Source organism: Ahaetulla prasina, chromosome 3, assembly GCF_028640845.1.
Source record: "Ahaetulla prasina isolate Xishuangbanna chromosome 3, ASM2864084v1, whole genome shotgun sequence".
In the NCBI taxonomy this organism is placed as follows: Eukaryota; Metazoa; Chordata; class Lepidosauria; order Squamata; family Colubridae; genus Ahaetulla; species Ahaetulla prasina.
Window position 1 is genome coordinate 22,849,916 of NC_080541.1, and position 11,384 is coordinate 22,861,299.

The 11,384-nt window shown below is 39.3% G+C and overlaps 1 protein-coding gene across 3 annotated transcripts in view; it reads right to left on the reverse strand.

Annotated features, from left to right (window-relative positions):
- MED30 (mediator complex subunit 30) overlaps window positions 1–11,077 on the reverse strand; it is a 31,105-nt gene extending 20,028 nt beyond the window's left edge. The window contains exons 1-4 of one of the 3 annotated variants that reach the window (XM_058177168.1): window positions 10,973–11,077; window positions 8,617–8,812; window positions 3,689–3,847; window positions 2,666–2,776 (exon numbers count right to left, since the gene is read on the reverse strand). In XM_058177168.1, the coding sequence (XP_058033151.1) occupies window positions 2,666–2,776; window positions 3,689–3,847; window positions 8,617–8,790 (444 nt within the window). In that variant the 5' untranslated portion in view covers window positions 8,791–8,812; window positions 10,973–11,077. Of the gene's footprint in view, window positions 1–2,665; window positions 2,777–3,688; window positions 3,848–8,616; window positions 8,813–10,853 lie in introns of all 3 variants that reach the window. The other 2 variants (XM_058177169.1, XM_058177167.1) reach the window with 2 other exon arrangements.
- Between the last annotated feature and the right edge of the window lie 307 nt (window positions 11,078–11,384).

Here is an 11,384-nt window from a genome sequence, read left to right on the forward strand (position 1 = left end):
GTTCAGTGGTTTGAATCCCTAGTGCCGCGTAAAGAGGTGAGCTCCCATTACTTGTCCCAGCTTCTGCCAACCTAGCAGTTCGAAAGCACGTAAAAAATGCAAGTAGAAAAATAGGGACCACCTTTAGTGGGAAGGTAACAGCATTCTGTGCGTTTTTGGGTTTAGTCATGCCGGCCACATGACCATGGAGACGTCTTCGGACAGCGCTGGCTCTTTGGCTTTGAAATGGAGCTGAGCACTGCCCCCTAGAGTCGGGAACAACTAACACATATGCGCCAGGGGAACCTTTACCTTTACCTTTACCCCTATCTTTCTACTTATCTCCCCTCTACGGCCTCCTTTTACAGCAAAACCAATCCACGCAAAGCTAACAGTCACTTGTTCTCCACAGACAAATATTTACCTACAGATATTTGATCCTATGAACTGTTACTGGTTTTAAAAAAAAATGCCATGTAATTTCTCTCCAAAAAGTAAAACTGATAATCCTTTGAAGGAAATAAATAGTGGTGTCCAAATGTACTGTCTGAGAAAAAAAAAAAACGCTCTAAATCGATCTAGGTTGTTAAATGATTGAGCACATCCATGACCTTCTTTAAATGTCAAGAATAGAGACGTGCTTATGGATGGTGGAATCTCAGGGTCAGATGTTAATTTTGGAGGAAGCTGTAGACTTTCTGTCCAAAATGAGTCTTCCTTCAAATTAGCAGATTATATCTACTTAATAAATAGGGATACTTGAAGTTCCAAATAGAAATTCTTTTAAGCTACTGCATATAAATAGGCAGCAAAATACTTTATCCACTTGCAACATACCCAAACTGTTGCCTAGTTGGGTAATGAAATGCCTGCAAGCAAACAACCAAAGTCGGAGAGTACCAAGAACTACATAGAGTTTACTCTAATAAAAAGTAACTATCAATGGACAATAGGAGTTCAAGGGAGAATAATGCAGGACATTTGATAGAAGAGTCCAGTTGAAGAAGAAAAATAGGTCCTAACTTTTTAGAAGAATCTACACTTTTTTTCAATTAGCTTTCCATGAATGAATAAGCAGCCCCATCCTTATACAAATGAAAAGACCAAGCAAATGATTCAATGGTTAACACACAGTAAATTTATAAATAAAGCACCTGACAAAATTCATCAAACCATTAAAAGCCAGGAGTCCCAACAAATCAACTTAAACAGAAAAAAGAGGGTAATTTTAATATTTTTAATTAATACAAATCCAGACCATGGCTAATGAATGAAATGGCTACAAGGACAGAGCATGTTCAATGAGGGCACAGAACTAAAAAGAATTACAAGAGGAGCATTTGGGACTTAAGTAGAATTTCTAAGGTTTGATTTGTTTCCCCGAACAGCTAATTAATTTTCAAAACCTAAAATGACAATGTCCTACAAGAATTAGCATTTAATAAAAATCAGCAACAAATACTAATTCATGATCAGTTAAGGATATCCAGAATATTGTCATATCAAAGTGTAAAAATACAGAATTGCCATATATGGCCCTGGAAGAAGGAATGTATTTTTCTAATCTAACTTTTAAATAAATAAAATAGTGTAATATAATCTCCTGGAAAATGAATATATAACTAAAGGAGAAAAATGATATTTATTTGTATTCTGCCTTTTTTATTTTTAGAAATAACTTGAGGCAGCAAATATATCCAACATACTTCTTCCTTCTATTTTCCTCACAACTAACAATTGTGTGAGGTGAGTTGGGCTGAGAGACAGTGACTGGTCCACTCCAAACTCATCCAGCTGGATTTCATGGCTAAGTTGGGACTTGAACTCAAAGTCTCCTGCTTTCTAGCCTGGTGTCTTAACCATTAGACCAAACTGGCTGAGACCATTCTAGGATTCTAGGATTTATTTATAAATTGTTTTAATCTGTTTATTAATATGCTTGATAAGCCAACTTGGCTACTTTACAATTTAAAACAATTTAATGAAAAATTAAAAGTTCTGGAACGGTCTGAAATGTTTGCTACATAAGCTCAGTACAAGCACCTTCAATGATAGTTGTTCAAAAATTGTCTTTAAGGCACTCTCAGCCCTAGATTTCCTTTTTCTACTACCCAATAATTTAGATACCGTAGATGATAGACGGATGGATGGATGGATCTACAGACCCCTCCCATAAACGGGCATAAACTGTTTCAATTTCTCCCCTCAGAATACTGTTATAGAGCACTGCATGCTAAAACAATTAGACACAAAGACAGTTTCTTCCCCCTTGCCATCACTCTGCTAAATACCTATTTCCCACAGCACAGTTTATGCCTAAGGATATCTAACTATGTAGCAGGACTGTATTACTATTATCCCTCACATCTTTCCTATTACCTACTCCTATTGGTATTTTATGACTATACCTTGTTGTTGTATCTTATGATTTATGATTGTATCTTATGATTTATCACTTTGTTCCTTATTTGTATACCGAGAGCTTATGCACCAGAGACAAATTTCTTATATGTCCAATCATACTTGGCCAATAAAGAATATGCTGTTCTATTTCTTTTTCATGACTATAAACCAACATTTGTGTCCTGGGCTTTGCTTATTATTAATCTTTGTTTTCAATGATTCAATAATATATATTTGGCTTACAAGTACACAAAAAGGTACCCACAAATAGAATACGGTTTACCTTGATAACTTCCATGATTTCCCGTCTTTCTTCACTAGCGAAGAGTAGCTGGTTGGTGGCTCCTCGGTCATCATGTTTAAAGCCATCCTCTTCCACATAAGGAATGAGCTGCTATAAATGTGGGGGAAAAAGTCCTATATTAAGACACAGAATATCTGGTGGAATCTGGTGTGAGAAGCTATGTCATAATAATAAGTTAATTATTGTAAATATGAAATTATAGAAATGTTTCTTTTTTCTAACAGCATTTATATTATACGATCTGTTTTTGGACATTTTAGGAAATTTAAGATGCCTCAAAGCCATAAAAATATACTTTGCCTTTTACCAACTTGCAAACTCCCTAAACCTTTTTTCAACCAACATCAAAAGGCATCAGCAGAAAATACACTAAGTTTCACCCTCTGGAAATCATGATGGGATACCGTATGTAAGCTGATCTGGATCTTCTGGCAGATCCTTCCGTGATCTGCAGTACATTAGCTCTCAGTAGTTTTACAGTAAGAGCCATACAATAATTTCCCCTCTCTTCGTTGTGGCAATTGAGAAACCATGAGGTAAAAAGCAGGAGAGTATTTTTGCAGACAGTATTGTAAACTCTTGGTTTAATGGACTTCAGCTGAGTGGACCTCAGATATAGTGGACAAAGATTTCATTTGGGCTTCATCCCATTTAACAGACAAATGCCTATTAAATTGAGGATTTGTCTACTAAATTGAAGTTTTAGTGCTAATGGTGCTATTTGCATCAGTTAGGTAATTATGCAAACAATATAAATGGATGTAAATAAGATAAATTTGAACTTTACAGGCATTTGTATTTAATGGAACCCCTCCTTCCCCAATGATCCATTAAGTCAAGATTTTTTAGTGCTTATTACCCGCATTTGGTGTCTCCATTTTAATCCAGGTTTCAAATGGAGAATTTTAAGATTTTAGAATAAATGAAATTTGGAAACAAATCAGCTTCCCTCTTTTTCTGGTCTAGATATTTGTGCCTGTCTCCTCTCTCAATTTCACTTACCTCTATTGGAATAGGTTCAAGTCCTGCACAATTTTCATTGCATTTATCGTATACCAATCTCAGTTTCCGAAACAGTATTGAGAGTTGGCGCAAATGTTCTTGTAGCTTTCCTAATCTGTCTTGATATGTGCCCGTATGATAGGTGACACCATTTGGAAGCTGGAATATTCAAATATTTAATAGAAAGAAATCAAATTTTATCCACCCTTGAGAATATACAATGACAAAAGAAAACCTCACCCATTTCTTCCCCAAACATGAAAACTTTGACAAAAACTTTGTTAGTTTCCAATGCTATCTGAGCTTCATTCTGTTTATTTAGAATAAATGTTATCCAATGTCTATACTTCCTTTCACTGAAGCATATAACAAAATAGAAAATAATAATAAAAAATTAAAACACCACCATAAAATTATCTGACATTCCTACAAAATATGTTTTTGAATACTGATTGAGTTTCTTCTGGAAAAGAATTCCATAAAGTTAGAGCTACTTCTGAGAAGATCCTACTAAGACCAATTTTCTCTCATTTTAAGACATTTTTGCAAATATTATGATATATCAGGGAAGTCTGATTCCCCAAAGGCAGTTTAGAAGTAGAATAATATATTGTATATCATATCATATATCATACCATATAGGCTGATAATAAGTCTGAAAGTAGGACTTTGATTATTAACATGCTCCCACTCCTATTTTCTAGAAATAGATCCAGAAGCCTCTAATACAGAGGTCCACAAGCTAATCTTAGTCAGAATACAGCTGGAAGGGACCTTGAAGGTCTTCTAGTCTAACCTCCTGCTCAAGCAGGAAACCCTACACATTTTGAGACAAGTGGCTGTCTAGTCTCGTCTTAAAAACCTCTATTGATGAAGCACCCACAACTTTTGAAGCTCTTCAGCTCATTGATGCCTTCATGAAGCTTCAGTGTTCCTTGACACCCAAACAGTTATTTAATAATAATAATAATAATAATAATAATAATAATAATAATAATAATAATAATAATAATAATGATGATGTTTAATTTGTATACCGCCCTTCTCCTGAAGGACTCAGGGCGGTGAACAGGCAGATAAAATACAGACATACACAATAGTTAAAACAACCCTTAAAAAACTGATTTAAATTTGCCCAAAAATTAAAATAATATACACCCCCATAAAATTACAAAAATTTAAAAACCCATCAAATTTAATTAAAATTAAAGGTAAAAATCAAGCTAGTCCAGCCATACGAAATAAATAGGTTTTAAGTTCGCGGCGAAAGGTCCTAAGGTCAGGTAGTTGTCGAAGCCCGAGGGGAAGTTCGTTCCACAGGGTCAGAGCCCCCACAGAGAAGGCCCTCCCCCTGGGGGCCGCCAGTCGACACTGTTTGGCTGACGGCACCCTGAGGAGTCCCTCTCTGTGGGAACGCACCGGACGATGGGAGATAGAGGCCGGCAGTAGACGGTCCCGTAGATAGCCCGGTCCTAAGCCATGGAGTGCTTTAAAGGTGGTAACCAATACCTTGAAGCGCACCCGGAAAACAACAGGTAGCCAGTGCAGTCTGTGCAGGATAGGTGTTACGTGGGAGCTCCGAACCGCTCCCTCAATAACCCGCGCAGCCGCGTTCTGGACTAGCTGAAGTCTCCGGGTGCTCTTCAAGGGGAGCCCCATGTAGAGAGCATTGCAATAGTCCAGGCGAGAGGTAACGAGAGCATGAGTGACCGTGCATAAGGCATCCCGGTCCAGGAAGGGACGCAACTGGCGGATCAGGCGAACCTGATAGAAAGCTCTCCTGGAGACGGTCGCCAAATGATCTTCAAAGGACACCCGATCATCCAGGAGCACGCCCAACTTGCGTACCTTCTCCATCGGGGCCAATGACTCACCCCCAATAGACAGCCGCATCTGCAGCTGACTGTACCGAGGTGCCAGCATCCACAGCCACTCCGTCTTGGAGGGATTAAGTTTGAGCCTGTTCCTCCCCATCCAGACCCGTACGGCTTCCAAACACTGGGACAGTACTTCGACCACTTCACTGGGGTGGCCCGGGGTGGAAAAGTACAGCTGAGTGTCATCAGCGTACAGTTGGTATCTCACCCCAAAGCCACTGATGATCTCACCCAGCGGCTTCATATAGATGTTGAACAGGAGGGGTGAGAGAATCGACCCCTGCGGCACCCCACACATGAGGCACCTTGGAGTCGATCTCTGCCCCCCTGTCAACACCGTCTGCGAGCGGTCAGAGAGGTAGGAGGAGAACCACCGATAAACGGTGCCTCCCACTCCCAACCCCTCCAACCGGCGCAGCAGGATACCATGGTCGATGGTATCAAAAGCTGCTGAGAGGTCTAATAGAACCAGGGCAGAGGAGTAACCCTTATCCCTGGCCCTCCAGAGATCATCCACCAGTGCGACCAAAGCTGTCTCCGTACTGTATCCGGGCCGGAAGCCGGACTGGAACGGGTCTAGATAGACAGCTTCATCCAGGTACTGGGGTAGCTGACATGCCACCGCACTCTCTACAACCTTCGCCGTGAAGCGAAGATTGGAGACTGGCCGGTAATTCCCTAAAACAGCTGGGTCCAATTTAATAAATACTATTTTAGCTAATAGAACTAAGAATTGTGTAGCATCACTTGACTGAGATGGGTAGCCATAGAAACTAAACAAATAAACAAATAACAATTATGGTGACTGATCCTTGGAAGTCGATAGGAACTACTTGCCGTAATACCAAAGTTACTATGCAATATCATAGGAAGGCAGTTTTGTTACTGAAACAGTGTAATAATAAAACAACATTTAAAACACATTTCAATTATGTGATTGCATAATTTTGCATCATTCCTAAACTCTGGGATTCTATTTTTAACATGACCACTGCCACTTTTCATATTTATTCTAGATCGATATTTCTGCCTTATAACAGGAGTTAAAGAAAATTCTGATCCAAGCATATAATAATAATAATAATAATAATAATAATAATAATAATAATAATAATAATAATAATAATAATAATAATAATAATATCAGAGTTGGAAGGGACCTTGGAGGTCTTCTAGTCCAACCCCCTGCCGAGGCAGGAAACCCTACACCATTTCAGACAAATGGCTATCCAACATTTTCTTAAAAATTTCCAGTGTTGGAGCATTTCTGAGTCCTCCGGGAGAAGGGCGGTCTAGAAATTCAATAAATAATAAATAATAATAATAATAATAATAATAATAATTTACAACTTCTGCAGGCAAGTTGTTCCACTGATTAATTGTTCTAACTGTCAGGAAATTTCTCCTTAGTTCTAGGTTGCTTTTCTCTTTGATTAGTTTCCACCCATTGCTTCTTGTTCTTCCCTCAGGTGCTTTGGAGAATAGTTTGACTCCCTCTTCTTTGTGGCAACCCCTGAGATATTGGAACACTACTATCATGTCTCCCCTAGTCCATCTTTTCATTAAACTAGGCATACCGAGTTCCTGCAACCGTTCTTCATATGTTTTAGCCTCCAGTCCCCTAATCATCTTCGTTGCTCTTCTCTGCACTCTCTCTAGAGTCTCAACATCCATTTTACATCGTGGCGACCAAAACTGAATGCAATATTCCAAGTGTGGCCTTACAAGGCATTATAAAGTGGTATTAACACTTCACGTGATCTTGATTCTATCCCTCTGTTTATGCAGCCCAGAATTGTGTTAGCTTTTTTGGCAGCTGCTGCACACTGCTGGCTCATATCTAAATGGTTGTCCACTAGGACTCCAAGATCCCTCTCACAGGTACTACTATTGAGCAAGGTACCATATATCCAGTACCTGTGCATTTTGTTTTTTTGGCCTAAATGTAGAACCTTACTTTTTTCACTGTTGAATTTCATTTTGTTAGATAGTGCCCAATGTTCAAGTCTGTCTTGAACAGACTTGAATGTTATGAACAAGTTCTGACACCAATGTTACGTTGTATGCAAAGGCACCCCCAAGTTTGTAATTCCCCTTAGGTTTGCTCGCAAAGCCCTGAAAAGTGGAAGCCTTCAGCTTCAAAATTTCTGCATTAAGAGAATCTGATTGAGATCAGTTGAACATATATAAACATGTTAAATTCAAGGGGTACACCAAAACAATTTTCTTTGATAATTTTTTTCTCAATTTTTGAATAAAGAATATTATTCTGCAACTGGAGAATTGTATTTTTTTAGGATGCAAGGGGCTGTAAACTATGTTTTTAAAACAGTCCATATAAAAACTCTAGATTGCTAAAAGAATACTGGTGAACACATAGACATTCTCAACAAATTCAGTGGAAATATGAATTACATTAAAAATAATCCTAAATAATCAAAATAAAACAAGAAAAGTTAGGGTAATTATTTTAGAATTTAAAGATCAAAAACTGGGGAGGAATTTCTTAGAAGAAATAAAAGTGAATATGGGAAAATCCTACAAATCTACCAACTATAGAATAATAAAGTGACATCAAGATACATGCAAATAAGTAGAAGCAAGGAGGTTATATACTACATTAAGAAAAAAAAATCCCAGAGAAAACTTACATACCCACTATTATCAATCACTTGCCTATATTTTAACTAGAATATGCAATTGGTCTGTTTTCTTTATAGTAGCCATTTTGTCTAAAAAAAATCTTGAACTCAAAATGAATTCTCTCCAAAGGCAGATTAATTAGAAAAGAATTATCTGCCTCCTTTACTATATTCTTAGTGAAGCTAAGATTCTCCAATTTTAAAAGTAAATTATCTGGGGAGAAAGGCAGATAAATTGTTAAAGCGGTTTTTTTTTTAATGAAAATATGTAAAAGGCAAAGACTTTCTTTTCTGAATGCCAGTGTTGTTTTTGCTTATATGTTTTTTACTGTGCACTCTTTTCAATTCAATTCAGGTTTTCTACAAGAGAGGAAATAGAATAGCATTATTCGGACAGGTGATTCCTTACCTGCATATTTCTTAACAGCTGGAAGATTTCCATAGTGCGGAATACAATGTCCTGCACAGTCTCTTGACCAATGCGACACAATGAAGCTGTGTTCACTTCTCGTGCAGCCTGACCCTGAGGCCCAGAAAATGGACCAGGAGGCAATCCTGGCCCTGCTAGAGGCGGTGTAGACATCCTGAAGTCCAAGAGAATAAAACTATTAAGGTAGAAAAAGGAAAATGGGTGTCAAAGAGTAGACAAATTTGTTGGATACAGATGTTTAATATATTAATGATTTGCTACTGACGTATTAAAGTTAAATTACATTGGGGTCCTCTATATACAAATTAGCATCACGTTCAAAAACTTAAATTTCACAGATTTACTCTATAGAGGCAGAGTGGTTCATTTTGGGCATATGTGCAGGAGTCCTTAAAGAAACAAAGACAGCAGTCCAACTTCTGCTTAAACATGGCGAGTTCCCTTTAGAGTTGCACATTTTATCATGTCGCCTATATTTAGGCATATATAAATATTATGCTTTTGTTTCTTATTTAGAAAAGTGCATTCTTTCTCCCTAGGCCACTTTTGCATATCCTAGCTTACAACAGCAGTTTACCCTTGCCCTTTCCTAAATCGGTAAACTAACCACTGGACTAAGCCAAACTTTAAAAGGCTGCTTGAAGATGACCCAAAGCCAATTCAGAAGAACCCACCACACCTTTTAGATATGAAGGTTTTGGGAGCTGACTTTCCAGAACATCCTTGCTTCCTAAAACCTCTGCTTTGTTTGTAACCTATTCTTGGATCCTAGTACTCCAGCCTCTCATGGAAAAAGAACTGGAGAAAAAAATTGGAATTTTGTAACTATATATGTTGACAGTAGCAAGAGTATTGTATGCGCAAAAATGGAAGGACACTGATTCCTAGCATGGAAGAATGGTTGCAGAAGCTGATGGGGTTGGCAGAAATGGCAAAACTGACTTCTTTGATTAAAGAAAAGAACATAAGTACTTTTGTTTCCACATATGGAAACCACTTCTGAACTTCATGCTTGATGTGGGAAAGAATGTAACTCTGACTTTGGGTTTTACAGATTAGATTGATAGATCTTTATAGAAATGATTTGTTCATACTATTATCAGAAAGCTCAAACTGCCCAAGGAGCTATTGATCCAGTTCTACAGAGGAATTATTGAGTCTGTCATCTGCACCTCCATAACTGTCTGGTTTGGCTCTGCAACCAAGCAAGACAAACACAGACTTCAACGGATAATTAGAACTGCAGAAAAAACAATTGCTACCAGCCTGCCTTCCATTGAGGATCTGTATATTGCACTAGTCAAAAAGAGGGCTGTGAAAATATCTCCAGACCCCTCACATCCTGGACATAAATTGTTTCAACTCCTACCCTCAAAATGACGCTGTAGGGCACTGCACACCAAAGCAACTAGGCACATTTTATCATGTCGCCATGCAGCTATATTTAGGCACATATAAATATTATGCTTTTTCCCCGAAAGCCATCACTCTGTTAAACAACTAATTCCCACAACACTGTCAAATAATTTATTAAGACTGTATTACTATTATTCTTCTCTTCCTTACTAGTATCTATCTCTTCCCACTTATTACTATAACCATGTTGCTTGTATCTTTCAATTTATATTGTTTTTGTTTCCTAGTATGATTTGATAGCTTACTAGTAACCTTGACTATCACTAAGTGTTGTATCTGTTCATTCTTGATGAATGCATTTTATTCTCCTTTTGTACACTGAGAGCATATACACCAAAGACAAATTCCTTGTGTGTCCAATCACACTTGGTCAATAAAGAATCCCTTTATGTTCCCATAAACTCAGGGTTGAAAGGAACCTTGAAGGTCTTCTAGTCCACCCCCACCCCCACCCCCATCCCGTACAAGGCAGGAATCTTCCATTCTGGATAAATAGCTCCCCAGGTTGGTGCATCCACCACTTCAGCTGGGATTCCCAGGACCAAATGAAGACTTAAGACAGGCACTCAGGACCCCTAAATTTGCTCTCAGCTCCAAAGAGACAGAAACCTGAAATATCTCTGCCCATCAAGTCCAGATTTTCCTTAAAAAAAAATCAAACAAACCCAAAACTCCCAAGAAATGAACCCAGCCATTTTTAGGGCAGCTTGCCAAACGTCCCCGGTCTTCAGGCACAAAAACGGGTCTTTGATCACATTATACAAGCGTTTATAATCTCAACCTTCCTTCGCCCGAATCACCAGCGGGGACCCTGGACTACCGGGCCCATCATGCCCAGCCACTGGGCTGGTAAAGGAGGTAGTCCAACTATCTCCGGAGGTCCCCCGGGAGGGAAAGAGGACCATAGACAGGAGGGTACCTAGCAGTCGTCGTCCGGGTAACAACCGCCCTTTTTTTAACGTCCCGTCCAGGGTAGCCGACTCTCTCCGTCGTCGGCGTCGCCCTCCCCACGGCGCGCAAACGAACGGCGGGACGTGATGACGTCACGCGGTACGGACTCGTGGCGATGGACGCCTCCTGTGCATCGACAGGGCGTAGCCATTTCCACACATACACCCTTCCGTACAGGGGCTCCTTCTCAGACACCCCCCCCCTCGGGAGAAAGTGGCCCGCGCCGAGTTATTTTCCTCGGAGTTATTTTCGGTTGCGTTTTGAACGGGAGGGCTACAGTCCCCATTGTCCCCAGACAATATAATGTAAATGATTTCTCGTTCGTCCTCCCCCTCCCCACCCCATCTCCTTTGCTGCCGGTTCTCCCTCCATGGCGAAGG